Source organism: Odocoileus virginianus, unplaced genomic scaffold (genome assembly GCF_023699985.2).
Source record: "Odocoileus virginianus isolate 20LAN1187 ecotype Illinois unplaced genomic scaffold, Ovbor_1.2 Unplaced_Scaffold_1, whole genome shotgun sequence".
Classification (NCBI taxonomy): domain Eukaryota; kingdom Metazoa; phylum Chordata; class Mammalia; order Artiodactyla; family Cervidae; genus Odocoileus; species Odocoileus virginianus.
This window is the reverse complement of record NW_027224263.1, coordinates 4,222,200-4,241,411: the sequence shown is the minus strand read 5'-3', so window position 1 is coordinate 4,241,411 and position 19,212 is coordinate 4,222,200. Positions and strand designations below refer to the sequence as shown.

The window sequence follows — 19,212 nt, the reverse complement described above, 5'->3', positions numbered from 1 at the left end:
CAGATGTTTCCTCCATAAATAGGCAATCGTAAGAGTTACCATTACATAGCTAGAGAAATTATTAAAAGGCAGAAACATGAATTTGGAGGAAAGAAGGATGGCATCATGAAAAGCTTCAACAATAATTTGTAAGTCGTCTTTTACAACTGAGTGATCACAGGTAGCCAGTGGCCATGTGATGAACTTACAAATTTCAGTTCCCAATTCTGGTGAACCATTTTCAATTTCACATGGGAAGTGTCTGAATGGCTAAAATTCAAAGAAGAGTTATACCGTGGTGCTGAATTTAACCTTGACCTCATTAAAGTGATTCTTCTGTATTTTGGAGCTAAAGTCATGGCTGGCTTAGAAAAAAATAGATTAAGGATTTCCCACACAGCCAGACTCTGTTTGAATTTCTTAGTCATTTAGACCAGGGAAGGGAAATCATTTCATTTCAAACCATATTAAGAACAATCTCCATTTTAATGTTGCTGTTCCAAAGTCCCATTTCCCACATAATAAGACCAGATATAAGGTAACAGCTTTGTCTAAATAAAGATATTATTTACAACACTACAGAAACATGCTTTGACCCAACTGGTTTGATTTGGGATACAGGTCTTTGATTCCTGGCATTTGGGGTTACTCCAAGCACAGTGAAAAGGACACTTTTACATGCATTCATCACACAATTTGAAGCTAAAGCTTTAAGCCAAAAATTTGAACTCAGGAGCCCATGCATGATCCCAGTTCTGATTCTAAGTGCAATTAATAGCATTTGGTTAATACTGTAATGGCCAAAGGAGTTATTAAATGTTACAAAACCAGGTATGCATTGCACATAACCACTAGAGCGGACATCACTGGCATGATCATTACCATAATCATTAGAATATTTGCGGTTACTATACATTCTCATGGCACTTCTAAACTTTTGTGATAATAGTCTTATGATCACTAGACAGCAGGAATAACTGCTGTCAACTGCAAAAGATCTTCCAGACAACTATACTTACCATGTGACTATGCTGCTGACATAACGTCTTTTTTCCTTTTTTAAGTTGAGATAAACCAGTTCATCAATGAGACCTAACACTTAAATTTGAATGTATGCCACAAAGGGATGTAAACAGAAAGCCATCTCATTACTCCAAATTGAGGTACAAACCCCAGAAGTCAGATAGCTCATGAAGACCTAGACGTGTGAGCATCAGAAGCAGGAGCAGTCAAGGCCTGACCATGTAGGTAAGAACAATTAGATGTACATCAAGCTGGGGATTGTCCAGTGTAGTCCAGGAGAATGGCAGCATGATACAACAGGCCAAGCATTTATCTTATCAGAAGAAATTATTATTTATATCACTCATACCATTTTTCCCTCTGATTGACTTGAAGCGACCGTCACAGGTCTAGAGGTCTGGAAGGGGGAGTTCTGAAGTATTTGGGACAAAAATGGCAAGATAAAGGGTAAGGACTTGTAATAGTTTCATACCCCAAATCTCACCTCCCAACCTAATTTTAACCTCAGGGTCCAAGCATATGATCAAGTGTACAAGGTTTTACGGGCCGATTAGTCAAAGGATAAGCACCAAGCAATACACCAAATCAGTGTCCAAATATTCTAAGTAACAGGCCCTTGTGACACAACTGGACTAGATAGTTCAACCAATTGCTCAAAATTCAACCTCAACAATTGCAGTGGGCAAATTTAGTAATGTGTCCCTCCCCCTCCACATGCACACGCACATACACATAATCAATTAGTGGTACGGGGGCAATTAAGACTCAATTCTAAATCCTACCAATAAAATGACTTTTAAAAGCTTATTATCGTTTGGTATTGTTAAAGCCAGAAAACATAAGTCACAGGTTAAGATGGTAAAAAAAAAAAGAACTTGGTATTTTAAAAAAATAATGTGGGGTCAGATAGCTATGAAAGATTATCATGATGACAATAAAGTACATCAGATTTCCAAATTTAGCCTGTGTCTTATCCATATTCAGTGGATTTCTAACAACTGCATCAAACACTTTATTTCAATATTAGATTTTTGAGAAGAGGGGAAAAGTTCTTGTTCGGTTTAGTTTAGTTGCATTGAACTGTTTTTCATGATTGGAAAGTCTGCCCATCACATATTGCTCCCCCACACTGCTCCGATTAGTTCTTTGGGTTCTAATTGATAGCAAAGTGAAAATGACTGATCTAAAGTCAGCAAAATGCTGGTGATTCACTTTCTTTCACTTCCATTCAAAACACATAAAGAACAAATGAAAGAAAAGAAAAATTGTATCATAAGACGTCAGACAAGTAGGAAAAAGTGGAAAAAATTTAAAAATTGGAAAGGAACCAGACTATATCACATGAGAATAGTGGAGGGGAAAATTTTCACATCCAAAAACAAAAAGGAAGAATAAAAGAAAAGAGAAATATGAAATAAGACAATAAAACAGAAGAAAAGCACATAGAAAACAAAAAGGTCAAAACTGGGAAAGAGAGCTCTTAAATAAGTGAAGCACTTTAAGAGAAAACTTATAATGATTAAGTGCTTTTACTGTTTCAAACGTCAGAAAAAAAGTCATCTTTTTATGATTTTTTAAAATCTAAACTTGTTCAGATTATTCAAAATACAAATATATAAAGATTTGCTGGTTTTGGTGGTGGTGATGATGGTGGTAGCAGTGACAGTGGGGTTACATTTTCTAAGTGTAGCTAACAGAATATTCTCAAATACAGCAAAGAACAGAGACTGGGCTCAAATTCAAAGCCATTTAAATAATGTCTCTGATGTCAATGATGAAATTGGTGAAACCATTATCTCAACTTTATTTAATGTCAGTACTTCTTAATATTCTCTTCTACTTGCTACTGAGAACATACAATAAGTTTATATCACTTTGCAAGACTAAGATGTTTAATCAATTACCATTTCATTCTCACACAGCTTACTTCCGGAATTAAGAAAAAAGATAACTTGTCTGTTAATTCAGAAACATGGTTTGATTCTCTAAATCAAATTAATTTGTTCCTTCTTTTTAAAAATTTAATCTTATGACAAAGTCTACTCACTAACCATCGTGTTATGAAATAGGAAATTTACTTATTTAATATCTAAATTTCTCTCTGATTTAAGAAGCCAATAATCAATGGAGATGGTTCTATCAAAGATGTTTTTTCCAGAATGCATTTAAAATTACTCATTATCTCAGAATGCACATTTTGACTGAGGTCCTTACTAGTATGAAAAAGCAGTTGATCTTCCTGAGGACATATTTCTACCTATATCTTTTCCTTCATCCACCTAAAAGAAAAATGCCAGATCTTTAAAAAAAAAAAAAAAACAGGCATAAAATATCATAGATCTGAGATTATGTGCCATTTGGGCACTACCAATATCCAAAGAAAGAGTGGATCTATAGTTGTAGCCTTTCTGGAAAATTCTTATTGGTATTTATTGTGGATTGTATATATATATTTGCATAGTATATATACAAATATTATATATATACAAATATAGAGTAAGTATATAACCACGAAAGCACACAATACACCCATCAATATTTCTTCCTGAAATATGAGTTTTGTTGTTTTGAATGTCTATAAAATATACCTGTATATAAGCTTATGTTCTTGAAATCAAAGGGAAAAAAAGGTCGATTTTACAGAGATTTTTGGTTAGTGTGGTTAATTTATCTTGGTAATCCAGGTTCCAATGTAAAGCCTGAATTATTCAGATAGACTGTTTTCATTGGCCAAGTTGAGTCAATGATTCTCTGATTCACTTCACGTGATAAAGAACAATCTCAAGTTGAGTCTATCTAGAATATGCTTCCTGTGCCATGGCAAATTAGCATTTTCAATCAAGTTGAAGGCTAACCACAATTAGACATTTTTGTCACGATGAACAAAATAATTTTGCCAATTCTAAAGCCACTCTCTAGTTCCACCTGTGAAAGTCTAGGCAAAGTCCATCTTCCTTGAAATCACCAAAGACATCAAGTCTGATAATTTGGGACGTGGCAATTCTTCCTTGAAACTGATTTTCACAAAGGAATTTTTTCATGCCTTACAAAACAAAATAAGAAGCTTACTTACAGTGAATTCCCCGGTGACTGCATCAAACCCCACATGAATCGTATGTTCAAAGTCTGAAGGAAGAGAGATCTCTGGGCGCTCTTTCTCTTTCTTCTTATTGGCTAAAGGCAAAATGTTAACATGTATTTATTTGAGATAAAGTTTTGGCATCCATAAGTTGTACAGCTAGGTTCATCAAAATAATTACAAAGCTGAATGACAATTGAGACCAATGCAATTATAACAATATTTAACTCCAGAATTTATAATTTTAATTAAATAAGTTGCTGAGTGTTGGACAAAATGTCAGGTCCAAATAATTTACAAATTCCCAAATCCAATTCAAACAAAACTTGTAGTCAAATTGATTTATATCTTTTACCAGTCTAATGATATAATCAACAGGTATCCAGGTAGATTGTATTTAACTGGCTTTGCTGAATCAAATATCACCTACTAAAGAAGAAATTCATTAAACTCAAGTAAAATTAAGCTTTACTATTAGAAAGAATGAATAGAAAAGTGCTTAAACTATCTATAAGTTTTTTATCCATAAGTGTTTCTATGTTAAACCATAGCTAAATATCAAGTAACTAGAACTTTTAAATTTTACATGTTTACATTACAAAGCATATCTTAACAGACGCTTAGTGAGAATATTTCTTCTTTCAGTGAGAATATTCTTGCAAATCAATAATGTTGCAAGTCTCTCTTTATTATTAAAAATGTTTTAAATCATATCATACCCAGAACATTGCTAGTAAAAAAACAAAAAATAAGAACAAATTGCTGCTTTTTACTGAATTAATTTCAGGTTGTTCCTAGAAACAAAATTTCATGCAAAGATGGGCACAATAAAGGACAGAAATGATATGGACCTAACAGAAGCAGAAGATATTAAGAAGAGGTGGCAAGAATACATAGAAGAACTACACAAAAAAGATCTTCATGACCCAGATAACCATGATGGTGTGATAACTCACCTAGAGCCAGACATCCTGGAATGAGAAGTCAAGTGGGCCTTAGGAAGCATCACTATGAACAAAGCTAGTGGAAGTAATGGAATTCCAGTTGAACTATTTCAAATCCTAAAAGATGATGCTGTGAAAGTGCTTCACTCAGTGTACTAGCAAATTTGGAAAACTCAGCAGTGGCTACAGGACTGAAAAAGGTCAGTTTTCATTCTAATCCCAAAGAAAGGCAGTGCCAAAGAATGTTCAAACTACCATACAATTGCACTCATCTCACACACTAGCAAAGTAATGCTCAAATTCTCCAAGCCAGGCTTCAACAGTACATGAACCATGAACTTCCAGATGTTCAAGTTGGATTTAGAAAAGGCAGAGGAACCAGAGATCAAATTGCCAACATCCGTTGGATCATTGAAAAAGCGAGAGTTCCAGAAAAACATGTACTTCTGCTTTATTGACTGTGCCAAAGCCTTTGACTATGTGGATCACAACAAACTGTGGAAAATTCTTCAAGAGATGGGAATACCAGACCACCTGACCTGCCTCTTGAGAAACCTATATGCAGGTCAGGAAGCAACAGTTAGAACTGGACATGGAACAACAGACTGGTTCCAAATAGGAAAAGGAGTACATCAAGGCTGTATATTGTCACCCTGCTTATTTAACTTATATGCAGAGTACATCATGAGAAATGCTGGACTGGATGAAGCACAAGCTGGAATCAAGATTGCCAGGAGAAATATCAATAACCTCAGATATGCAGATGACACCACCCTTATGGCAGAAAGTGAAGAACTAAAGAGCCTCTTGATGAAAGTGAAAGAGGAGAGTGAAAAAGTTGGCTTAAAACTCAACATTCAGAAAACTAAGATCATGGCATCTGGTCCCATCAGTTCAATTCAGTTGCTCAGTTGTGTCTGACTCTGCGACCCCATGAACCACAGCATGCCAGGCCTCCCTGTCCATCACCAACTCCCGGAGTTCACCCAAATCCATGTCCATTGAGTCAGTGATGCCATCCAACCATCTCATCCTCTGTCATCCCCTTCTCCTCCTGCCCTCAATCTTTCCCACCATCAGGGTCTTTTCAAATGAATCAGCTCTTTCCATCAGGTGGCCAAAGTACAGGAGTTTCACCTTCAGCATTAGTCCTTCCAATGAACACCCAGGACTGATCTCCTTTAGGATGGACTGATTGGATCTCCTTGCAGTCCAAGGGACTCTCAAGAGTCTTCTCCAACACCACAGTTCAAAAGCATCAATTCTTCAGTGCTCAGCTTTTTTTTACAGTCCAACTCTCACATCCATACATGACCACTGGAGAAACCATAGCCTTGACTAAATGGACCTTTGTTGGCAAAGTAATGTCTCTGCTTTTTAATATGCTGTCTAGGTTGGTCATAACTTTCCTTCCAAGGAGTAAGCGCCTGGTCCCATCACTTCATGGCAAATAAATGGGGAAACAACGAAAACAGTGACAGACTTTATTTTTTGGGGCTCCAAAATCACTGCAGATGGTGACTGCTGCCATAAATTTAAAAGACTTTATGACCAACCTAGACAGCATATTAAAAAGCAGAGACATTACTTTGCCAACAAAGGTCTGTCTAGTCAAGGCTATGGTTTTTCCAGTAGTCATATATGGATGTGAAAGTTGGACTATAAAGAAAGCTGAGTGCTGAAGAATTGATGCTTTTGAACTGTGGTGTTGGAGAAGACTCTTGAGAGTCCCCTGGACAGCAAAGAGATCCAACCAGTCCGTCCTAAAGGAAATCAGTCCTGAACATTCACTGGAAGGACTGATGCTGAAGTTGAAACTCTCATACTTTGGCCACCTGATGGGAAGAACTGACTCATTTGAAAAGACCCTGATGCTGGGAAAGATTGAAGGTGGGAGGAGAAGGGGACAGCAGAGGATGAGATGGTTTGGATGGCATCACTGACTCAATGGACATGAGTTTGAGTAAGCTCTGGGAGTTGGTGATGGACAGGGAGGCCTGGTGTGCTGCAGTCCATGGGGTGGCAAAGAGTCAGACACAACTGAGAGACTGAACTGAACTAGAAACCTCAAACCAATTCCAAGAGTTTATAGGTATTTTTCCATGTCCTTATACATTTTGTCATAGTAGTCATTCAAAATCATTGTCCTCAAGTAACAGATTTTTCATAGTGACACAATTATGAACAAATACTTCAATAGTTAATAAGTCAAAAAACTTTAAAGGAATAATCACTGAAGAAATAAATTTGGGAACTGTAATGAAATTAGTCTATCTCAAAAATAATCCCAGGAGGAAATTATTGTGGAAACACTGTAAGATGGCATTTATATATCAGCAAATTTGAGTATGTATCTCTGCTATGGCTGTATTTCACAGTCAAAAAAATAATACCCTCCTAATACTGGGTAAGTCAGCATGAACCAGTTTTGCCCAATTGAAACCAATCAACTTTAGAGTTGCCAGGGTGGTAAATTTAGAACATTCTGTTTCAAATAGATGTTTCCTTGCTCTGAATTTTAGACAACATTCAATTAACCATAATGGATTACTGGTTCTGTGGGTTACCCAGGATAAATTTTAAATTCAAAACATTTCATATCCAATGGTCACTCTTACAGCTTCTTTTCTCTTTCGACTCTCTCACTGCTCCCTTTCGCCAGCCAGAGGACAGAGATATGGCACACAAATATGGAAATTCAAGAAGTAAGAGGATTAAGATACAAGATTAGGAAAGAAAGGTCGAGGTGGTCAGTGGGGGGGGGGGGGAGTGGGTGAGGGGGACAAGGGTCATTCAAAGTCTTTGCCTGGCCATAGAACACATTTAGGACTCATTTTGAAAAGTATGTATGTGCCATCTAAATTCAACTGGGTATAGATTCCAGATTTACAGTGAATCTATTTTATTGACTATCATTTTAACTGAACAATGAAGATTAGCATTTTCTGTAGATACTTCTACTTCCCTTGCATGTTTATAGACCGTAACTACCACTTATAATTGTTCAACTACCACTTTTACTTGTCCAGAAAGGCAAACAAAACACTCAGCTTTCTGTTCCAGCCAGTCCACTGATCACCACTGATCACCCAGCTACTCCTGTAATCATTTTCTTATTTTCCTCTTTCCTGATCTCCCATCCATGTTGAACTTGGCTAAACACCTCTCTTTGTTTCCTTGACAATGTGGTCTGATCCTCCTCCTCCCTAAGTAATCATTCTTTATTTGATGGGCATTTCTTATTCTGCCTTTCCTTTCCTAGCAGTCTTTGGCATTCATTTCTCTTGGATGGCATTCACTCCCAGATACTAACTCATGTTGGATAGTTTCCTAATCTGTGGTTGGCAGGGGTAGATACAGATTTTGTGGGTACAAAGACTTTATGTGATTTGAGAGGAATATTCCCTTTAAGTAAAAACAATACAAAAATGCTAGGACTCCTTCAAGAGCCTTGGAGAAATCCCAAGTGAGAATCTCTGAAGAAGCAGCTGAACTCACTTCACAGTAAATCTACTTGTGATTGGTGACTATTTTGGTGTCAAAGACCACTATGAAAAATCTAAAGAAAGCTGTGGTACTTCTATCTACAAAACTGGATTATACACACATATACACACTTCTGAATATAACTTCAGAGGCTCAAAATTTCCCTAGGATCCAGGTTAAGAACCCCTAGCTTAGGCTATATCTTTAATCATGATATCAACTTGCATTCAAGATCTCTCTTGCCAGCAAACAGGCTCTCCCTACTTCTCCATTAGCGACGGCAGCACAATTGAAGCATGTTGACTAAGATGTAAGTAAGTGTTAGTTGCTCAGTCATGCCTGACTCTTTGTGACCCCATGGACTGCAGCCCACCAGGCTTCTCTGTCCATGAGATTTTCCAGGCAAGGATACTGGAGTGGGTTTCCATTTCCTTCTCCAGGCGGATCTTCCCAACCCAGGGATTGAACCCATGTCTCCTGCACTGCAGGCAGATTCTTTACCGACTGAGCTACAAGGGAAGCTCTACTACTTAAGCTGAATTATGAGAATCAGCTTAATGGTGTATCCCTAAGGTCACCCCAATTGCCAGTCCCTTATAAGCCTAATTATGCCATTCTCATCACATAGCACTAATTATAACAGAGGCAGGACGTCCAAACTTGCTCCTCCTTCAGTGTCCATGTTCTCAGTGAAATGATAACCACTCACTGCCCAGATCAGAGGAGGATTAAGGCCTTGGACTCCTCCTCTTTGGGAGATTCAAAGCAATGAAAAGATTATGACTCTTTCTCTCAAATAAAAACAATCCTACTGCATAAAAAAGGTAAGGAAGCCACAAAAGTTCTGATGTTCCTATGGTGATTAACTTGTCTAACTACTGTATATCCCAAACCAAAATGTTTTCACATTTTGGGTGCCCTAATTTGCTGGGTCTTAGACACATGCTTTGGGGAAGGAAATGGCAACCCACTCCAGTGTTCTTGCCTGGAAAATCCCATGGACGGAGGAGCCTGGTGGGCTGCCGTCTATGGGGTTGCACAGAGTCAGATACGACTGAAGCGACTTAGCAGCAGCAGCAGACACATGCTTACTTTGGCTATTGAGTATTTCAATACTGGCCCAACTGCCCAAATCCTAAATTTGGGAGTTTCTTTGACTTCTTCTTTAATTAGATCTTAATCAGTCATCATGTTCTAACTCATTTTGGATCCATCTTCTTTCTTTCATCTCCACAAATCATCATCATCTTAGTCCAAGGCACCAGCATTTTTCACCAGGTCTTACTATCTCCAATTTTGCCCTCCGTGACTCATTACTCTGTGGCCAGAATAATCTTTGGGAATATACATATCTGACCACATTTCTGCCTTTAAGACCCCCCATTATCTAGATGTTCAAAGCCCATGCACCCTAGCATGTAAGCCAAGGGCCTGCATGATCTGCCCTTGGCTTGCCTCTCCACTGTCTATTCTAGATGTGGCCCCCACTGTTCCATATCCATTTCATACTCCCCCAACTGCCAGCTTCTCTCTTACCGCCAAGCTTTTACATGTGTTAGGCTGAGGCCTGGAAAGTCTGACTTTTTACCACATGCCTCTGCTTTCTGTGGACAACTCCCATTAATCCTTACTCTTGAAGACTCACTCTTGCATTCTCTCTCCTTTGGCAAGACTTTTGCTGTCTTCCCTCTGCAGACAAAGTTAAATGCCCTTCTCTTTCTGCTCCCATAGAGTGACCCAGTGTATACTCTGAGCTTGGCCCTGATTAACACTGCATTTTCATTTCTTCTTTACATACCTATCTCTGTAGCTAAACTTTGAGACACTTGACAGCAGAGACTGTATCATTCTCACATTTCCTAGCATGTGGTTTATGTCTACACATGTAGTCACTAGCATTTAGGGAATATTTACCACATGCAGAGTGTTTCTAGGGTTATCTCATTTAATTTCCACCACAATTTTATATGGCAGAGCTGCTCAGCTGGTAAAGAATCCACCTGCCAATGCAGGAGACACAAGAGATGCAGGTTCGATCCCTGTGTTGGGAAGATCCCCTGGAGAAGGAAATGGCAACCCACTCCAGAATTCTTGCCTGGAAAATTCCATGGACAGAGAAGCCTGGTGGGCTACAGTCCATGGGGTCGCAAAGAGTCAGATATGACTTAGTGAGTGTGCACTCACACACACACACACACATTGTTGTATAGATGAAGAAAGTGAGACTCAGGGAAGTTAAACCACATATGCAGGATTCAACAGCCGGTAGAGCCAGGATTTGAATCTAGGTCCCAGCTGTGTCCACAGAACCTATGCTCTTAATAGTTGCACTATTTATTATTCAGGCTTTCCTGGTGGCTCAGAAGGTAAAGAATCTGCCTGCAATGCAGGAAACCCAGGGTCAATCCCTGGGTTGGGAAGATCCTCTGGAGAAGGAAATAGCAACCCACTTCAGTATTCTTGCCTGGAGAATCCCCATGGACAGAGGAGCCTGGTGGGCTACAGTCCACAGGGTCACAAAGAGTCAGACGCGACTGAGCAACTTCCACATTTATTATTCAGTAGCATTAAAAAAATCAATAGATTTGAGCCTAATCTTCAGCAAATGTTCAATGACTGGGTCCTAAGTAAGAACTTTTTTCTTTCTTTTTCTTTTAAGGAATACTAAAAATATCTGTATCTCCTCTAGAAAATTCTCAGAGCATTTGTTGTTTATATTAAGATTCAGCCTAACCTGAATCCTGGGCTCATAAGATGCAGTCTATTCAGCTCTGGATTGATATTTGCAGAGAGCAGAAGCACAACGAAGCACCACTTTGTAAGACTATCAACCATATTCTATTGGAACCTAGAACAAAGGTCACAAATTGCTGACTGGACCACAAACTACAAATGGTGTTTAGTACTGTGACCCTCTGCATGTATATGGGTTCTGGCTGTAACTCCAGGGGTCAGCTAGTCTCTCCAGAGTCTTTCATCTTGACATCTTTCTCCATCCCCCTACATTTTAAAGGAGAAGTCATCTGTCATCTCCTATATTTCCCACTCCAATGTTCTGCATTTCCTCTAGTGACTAGGGCTTACTCCATTAAAATCCCTCTACACCTTCACTCCAACCTCTTCATTAAAGGCACTGTTGACTTCTCGCCTTAGGTTCTCGAACCTCACTATGCATCAATTTTGTTTGGGAAACTTCAAAAAAGTCAGACAGCGAGTGAGAGAGAGAGAGAGTTGGAGGGGTGGTGGAGAGAGATTTCAGAGCCCTACTCTGGGGTTGTCCCCAGAATCGTTGATTTTTAAACGTCCTCCAGTATTTCCTTAAGCAGCTGGGGTTGAGAAAAATCATTCTAAACCCTGCTATCCAACGAAGGCATCACTTTCTCAGATAATCCTGATGGACGCTGATCATTCTTCCCCATTCCACATCTTTAGGCCTAGGGCAATGGAGAAGGGCAAAGTTGCCTCATTTTTATTCCAAATTGTTTGAGATCAGCAATTTTGCACTTGTCTACAAAGCCCCCTCCTTTGAGGTCACTGCCATTTAGTTCTCCTGGCCAAGTCCCCTTTATCATTGACTTTGGCTCCCAGTATTCTTTCCAACACTCAGTGCTGCCACCTTGCTGTTAAACATAATATACAGATGGGCACCTCTGTCACATACACCCTCTCCTTTTAACTCCTTGATCTCCCTCAGCTTTAATGAACTTCATCTCCTTTCCACTCCTTTAATCCATTCCCATGGCCACCATTACATGAGTGGCTCTTAACCAGGGCTGCTCATCAGAATAACCTGTAGTGTTTCATAAAAATCCAAATATCTTGGGCCCACTCAGAACCTACCCTATCAGAATTTCTGAAAGGGAGGCCTAGGCAAATGATGTTTTGAAGTGCCATAGATGATGTGCAGAGTGGAGAATCACAGCTATTTCAGGCCTTTTCATTATCCAGAATGACCCTTTCTCTGTAATATTCTCTCAGATAACCCTGCTATCTTATTCTCTGGACCCAGCTTCCCATTTTGCTAGCTTTCTCACTCTTTCATGTCATTACTCCTATTTTACTTATTCTTTGATTTCAACAAAACCTCCATTCCCTGGATCCTTCCATTTTTAGCCAACTTCTCAGCTTCCTCCTGGCCTAGACTCTACAGTACATCATTTAAACTGCCCTTAAGCCACTGCCCTGGAAACTATGCTCCTTTGACCTCCTCTTTCAACTCTCCAACATAACCTTACCCTGACAGAATCTAGCCATGAAACCTCCATTTCCATACCGAGGCTGGTAAAAGTTGTTGGGGGAAAAAAATCACAACCATGTAGACTGGTGTTTACTATAAAGGTCATGGACCAGAACTGGGTCATCAGTGGTGCTTGCAACACCCTTCTTGGCCCTGGCCAACTTCCTTTCCCATTCCTCTTAGAGAATATTCTAGAATTTCACCACTTCACTCAAACTTCTGCTTCATCCTCCCCTCCTTTACTTTCAGCATAAGAAATTCCTTCTACTTCACTGAAAAAAAACAGAGGCCATGAGTTTGGAAATCCTTTAACTTCACTTTCAGTCCCACTCCTAGTAATGTATCTCCATTAGTAACATCTCCCTTCACATCTTACTGGAACACTGTCCTATCCTTCTTCCTGAGGTTTATGCCCTCACTGGTGCTCTACATCCCTGTCCCTCTCATTTCTCCAGGGGGGGTGGTTTCTCACTCCATTGATTATTTCCTATTTCTTCTTACATCTTCAGTCTCTCCCTCTCTACTGACACTTCATATCTGGCTTTAAAAATACATGCTGAGATATCTTTTGTCCTTAAAAATTAAAACTCCCTGCTACCACATAGCTTTCTTCAGTTGCTATAATCTCTCAACCACTCCTTCTCTAGCTTCAACTTCTTGAAAAGGCAATCTAGACTTCCTTAACCCTCACTCTCCAAACCACTGAAATGAATCTGAGGTCCCAAACTGATCTCCTCCGTGAGATGGCAATTTTTCAGTCCTCACAGTCACTGACTTCAGTCAAAACTGACATGCTGACTATGATCTTCATGAAACTAATGTCTCCCCACCATCTTTCACACAATTCGTTCCTAGGGTCTATTCGTACATTTCTGGGTCTTCTGTAGACTCTAGCTAGTAGTCCCCAGGAGCTGTCCTAGGTCCTCATCTCTTATCATCAACACACTTTTCCCTTAGGTCACTTCATCTACTTGTGTGGTTTCAATTACTGTCTACTTTCAAGACTCCCCAGGTGGATCTCCTCTGACCCCATGGAGTTAACCGCCTATTGAACACCTTTATTTGGCTGCCTCACAGCCCCCTCACTGGAAATATTTTCAAAAGAAAACAAATTCTCTACTGCCTTTCCCCATCTACAGGAAGAAACTACAGTTCCTCTTGTGTTCCCTACCTCACTCTATTTTAGCTTCTCCTGTCACCATCTGATTAGTTGTCTGCATGCTATGCATGCTTAGTCAGTCGTGTCTGACCCTCTGCGACCTCATGGATTGTAGCCCACCAGGCTCCTCTCTGTCCATGGCATTCTCCAGGCAAGAATACTGGAGTGGGTTGCTGTGCCCTCCTCCAGGGGATCTTCCTGACCCAAGGATCAAACTGCATCTCTTGCATCTCCTGCATTGACAGGCCAATTCGTTACCACTGAACCATCTGGGAAGCCTGGTTAGTTGACTAGTTCTATTAATTCTTCCTCCTAAATGTTCTCTCTGCATTGCTCTCTTTTCTTCTTACAATACTGACCCTTAGGTTAGGCCTCTGTTATTTCCCACCTGTGTGATTCCCACAGCCAGACTTGTCTTCTTTCATGACGCCCCCACCCCCTGCATCATCCACATTCATTCTTCTCCTGTGGCTACAGTGATATTTTGAAACACAAATCTGATATTATTTCCCCGCTTGAGTGTTGGCCCATTGCCTTCAGAATCATATCCAGAGCCCTTAGTATGATATATATAAACCCTCTGGAACCCAATCCCCAATTACTTTCACAGCTCCATTCCCCACCCTTCCCCTTAGCACTCTATGCACTAGTTGTGCTGAACCACCTGTAGTTATAGTCATAGAACCTCAACTAATATTATGTCATGCTTACTGCCTTCATAATGCTGCTCCTTATATCTTAAATGCCACCCAACTCTTACATAGCTGGCTCTATTCATTCTTTAAGACTCACCTCAGTTGAGTGGTCCCCTCTTCCAGGAAGCCTTCCCTAACTGCTCCTTCCCTCAGTCTTCAATAGACACCCCTTCTCAGTGCTTACTTCTCTATTGCACTTACCATGCTAAACTCTACCTACTAACTGACTTGTCTGTGTCCCTCACTAGGCCATCAGTTCCTTCAAGGCAGGAACTGGGACTTATTCACCTCTGTACCCCAACGTCTATCTAGCCTGGTGCCTGATTCACTAAATATTTAATGAATAAGCAAATGAAAAAATGAATGGATGAATGAATGACCTTCATTATATGAAATGAGATCCAATATATGGAGACAAGTCATGCCTATTTGCCATTATGTGTTCATGGATGAGGAGACACTTATCCAGTTTCCCCAAGAAGGCTGGAGGGGTGGGAGGGTATGTTTTAGAGTTGTGCTGGGTGGTGATGGCAGTGTTGCTGTTTTCCCCAACACTGGGGATGACTCTGTACTCATTCAGGCACACCTCTTGCCAGGTGCCACTTTGGGGTCAAAAGCATATATTGGTAACTCAGTTGTGCTGGGTTCAAGGTACAGCAAAGCAACCAATTCTCCCCTGGACAAAATCCCAGGGCAGTGCTATGCTTGACTTCAGAAAGCATTTTAGAAAACTATCACCTGAGTCGTCTTTGTTGTAGGAGTTCCACTTGTCATCTTCCCCTAAAATTCCTGGAAGTTTTTTTGGACCTTCTCATTGGATGTCATGGTCACATGCAGAATTATTTTTTAGAACACTATCTAGCTCCTTCAAAGCAGAGCATGAAGGAAAAGAAAAGTAATAACAGAGGACAGACATAGAGAAACACTTTCCTACATAAATTTGGCCTAAAAGCATAGAACAATCATTATTTTTAGAAAAGCAATGGAAAGCATGCAAAATTACGATGTATGGCATAATAAAAAAGTGACATTGAAAGCCATAATAATACAGAAAGATAAAAAAACATAATATTATATAAAACATTTTTAAAATGCAGAAACGATTTTTCCAAAGGGGGAAAACACCCACAGAGGCTGACTAGTTCTAAACAGCAAGCATTTCACAACCTTGCCTCTGAGGAACAACACTTGCTATGGTCCCAGCCCCCTTTCCTTGGAACCAGTCAGTGGGTCAGTTAACCAGTAGACATAGAATTGTGGATCAGTGTGGTGACAGATTGTGCTGGGTGACTCATTGGGAACCTAAGGAATGTTCTAAACATGTGATCTCATTGGGGAAATAAGCTTAGCAAACAAGAAACAGTTTGACAGAAGACAACAAAATTCTGTAAAGCAATTATCCTTCAATTAAAAAAATAAATTAATTAAAAAAAAAGAAACAAACCGATACTACTAGACTAAAGAAAATTTGGTGCTAAGTTGGGAAGAACAGAGTATAAAGGCTGTTGTATGTCCATAGAAAAGAAGATCAGAGAAGTCTGTAGTGGAGAGTGAGGGCTTACTGGAGAGGAAGGAGGGTTTGAGAGATTGGTCTTAAAGAAGTGGTAGGCAGGAAAGGTAAGGCATCTCAAGTAGGAAAAACAGGAGAAGCAAATCTTGGACACTGGAATATCTATAGCACACTGACGAGGAACTGAGAAGAAAGAAGAGTAAATGGATCAGATATAGTCTTAGAAATCAGGAAGAAAGAAGAAATTGGACAGTCATAAAGAGTGTGCTTGGAAAGGCTTCTGAGCAGATGGATGTGATGATGAAAAAGGTGTCTACTGGAAGACAAACCAGGTAGCTTTGTGCTACTCGGTACACATGGGATGGTGGGGGCAGGCTTCAAAATGGCTGTTCTTTCACACAGGCTGAGGAAGAAAATGAATGGTGGGGGCGGAATCGGAAGAGCCATCTGCCACCGCATCTATTGCGTTGGAGATCACCTACTAGGCATTTTCTATATAAACTCTGTGTGTGTGTGTGATTTCTGCACCTAAATCAAAAATGACCTGAGGACAGAGAACCTTGTCTTACAGGTAGGATTCCCCCATGACACTCAGAACAGAGCGAGATACATAAAAAGCAGACACCAATCTTTTCTGAGTAAAGTATGTAAGTAAACTGCAAAAGATGCTCCAGGTAAGCCTATATTGACACCCAATTCTGTTCTATCTCATTTTTAAACTCAGGTAGCTAATAAACTAGATCTGGCTCAAAATCAGCATGCAGCTCAGATTTAAGCATTGGCTGGTTGCACACAGGTCTCTATCATGTGATCTTACATTAAGTTCATTTGAGACAAAGGAGGTCTAATAAAAGATTTCACCAGGAGGCTTGTTGCAGCCCTCCTAGGAGGGTCACTTGTCCTACAACCCCTAGCTCGACACTAGAAGCCCTCTCCTGCTCACCCCGCCCAGGAGCAATCTGTACTCAGTGTTGTGTGTTCCTGAAGCCAAATAACTTGTGTGGACAGAGAGTTCATTTCTGGCAGGGGTAGTGGAGGTGGCTGGGTTAGAGATGCATCACATTAAAATGCTTGTCTTTCTCAATATTTCTGAGCTTTGCTCTAGGAATGCCATGTTGGAAGGATAGAGAAATACTTTCAAAGGGCCACCCATCTCCTACAGGTGACAACCTTTACTTTTCCTAAGAGACGATCCTTAGTGACTTGGTGACTCCTTAGCTGGATGAGAGATGCTTTCAGTGGTTCAATCATTTTCTCTATTTCACTAAGAGGCTGCCAGTCAATGACTCACAAAGATCACGTACAAAATGTTACCCTCATGGTCTTTTAAGAATTAGAATGCCTTAGTGTCTGCTTAACTACCAGGAAAGTAAATTAAGTACTGCGGTTGGTGCTTTAATTTTAAAAAATGCCATTTTGCTCCATCCCCTGCTTTGTGGGTCACTGAGCGCCCTGAGCCGTAAACCTCCCTCTCTCCCAAGGGAAACCTTTTGCAGCCTTATTCTTGGATAAGACTAAGTATCCCAGAACAATTCTTTCTAAAGCAACAGAGCAGCCTTGCAGGTGGTATCGAAGGGGCGAGTGCTCAAATAACAATGTTGTGATAGTTTCAACATTGTTAATCAGCTATACTCCAATATAAAATAAAAAGTTTAAAAAAAGGAAGTGAGTGCTCACTGTGAGGACAATAGTTCCAGAGGGACTGATTTATGCAAAGACGGTTCTAGTTTGGGGCAGTTCTGCTGTATAAACAAACATCCTGTTGGAGAACATATTATGAGAGGGGACCCACAGGAATGTCTCACCTCTTGGATTCATGAAATGCACATTTTGCCTTACACAGGAGAGAGACTAGTTATCTAGCTTTCCTTTATTTATTTACTTTTTTTGGTAGAAAAAATGACATTTTGCAGGCCTTCAAATTTATTTTTCCCATTGGAAATACCTGAAAGTACTTTGTGGTAACTACAATGGAAAATTAGGCATAAAAATAGATTTAATTCTTGGCTCTAAGTATTTAAAGCAATTGGTAGTGCAAGGTGGGTAAAAGATTTAAAAAGAGGTTCTATATAACAGATATATTTCTGGCTTAAACCTAGCATCCTGGGCAAAATACATACTGATTGAGCAGAAAAGGAAACTAATGTTTAGTAAATGAGGGAAAGGGTCCAAACCCTTAAACACTGGATTATGAATGAATCTAAAGGGAGGAATGACAGGTGACTCTACATAGGTCTTTAATATTTTAATTGTAAAGTATCAGATACTTTTGTAATAGAGAGTTAAAGGATGGAAAAATATAATACAGGAATCAAGGAAAATAATTAACAATGTTCTTTTTTTAAACAAAGGCTGTTACCTTCTGCTAGCAAGTTATGCCCTCAGGAGGAATGACTACTGTTGTAAGTGTTGAGTAAGAAAATAGATTAGATTCTCTTAGGTTTTACCTGCTTCCATAAAAATTCCATTTTTGATATTTCACTGGCCCCAAACCTATTTTCAAAACACATTAGGTGACTCTCTTTTTATGACAAGCAGTATCATAGTCAATCACTGAACCAGGAGTCGGGGATCTAAATTCTAGGCCAGCCTCACTTTGTAACTAGTAGTGGGGAAGTTTTGTGAAAGTCAGTTAACCTCTCTAAACTTCTGCCTTCCTTTGTAAAATGGATAAACCTTGCCTTCATCACAGGAGGTTTGAAGGAGGTGATTGATATGAAAGTTCATCAAATACTGTAATAACCCTACAACTGCCATCCAAAAGACATCATCTCACTAGGAATATACATACATATTAACAGGGTGACTGCTTTTGCTGGAGAATTAAGGAATCATGTCACCATCTAAACCCGGCACTTCCCATCTAGTGAATGATGACCTTTCAAACATAACTACCAAGAAAGGAGATTAAACTGGGCTATCGTAAACAGTCACTGCTCTTATATCTTTTATTATATTAGCAAACCCCAGAAGTATATAGTTGGGAAGGCCCCGGGGGGAAGGTTCATTCTCCTGTCTTCAGGTAGAATGTGCTAAAGCCAATAGACTCCATCCTCCAATAAAGAACCTAGAAAATTTCACCCTTAGTAACTGATAATAC

The 19,212-nt window shown here is 39.7% G+C and overlaps 1 protein-coding gene across 10 annotated transcripts in view; it reads right to left on the bottom strand.

Moving 5' to 3' along the window:
• Positions 1 to 19,212, bottom strand: part of PAK3 (p21 (RAC1) activated kinase 3) — a 288,728-nt gene that overhangs the window by 72,264 nt on the left and 197,252 nt on the right. For all 10 annotated transcript variants that reach the window (XM_070462202.1, XM_070462204.1, XM_070462200.1 and 7 more), the window contains one exon: positions 4,076 to 4,176. In XM_070462202.1, coding sequence (XP_070318303.1) covers positions 4,076 to 4,176 — 101 coding nt within the window. The remainder of the gene's footprint in view (positions 1 to 4,075; positions 4,177 to 19,212) is intronic.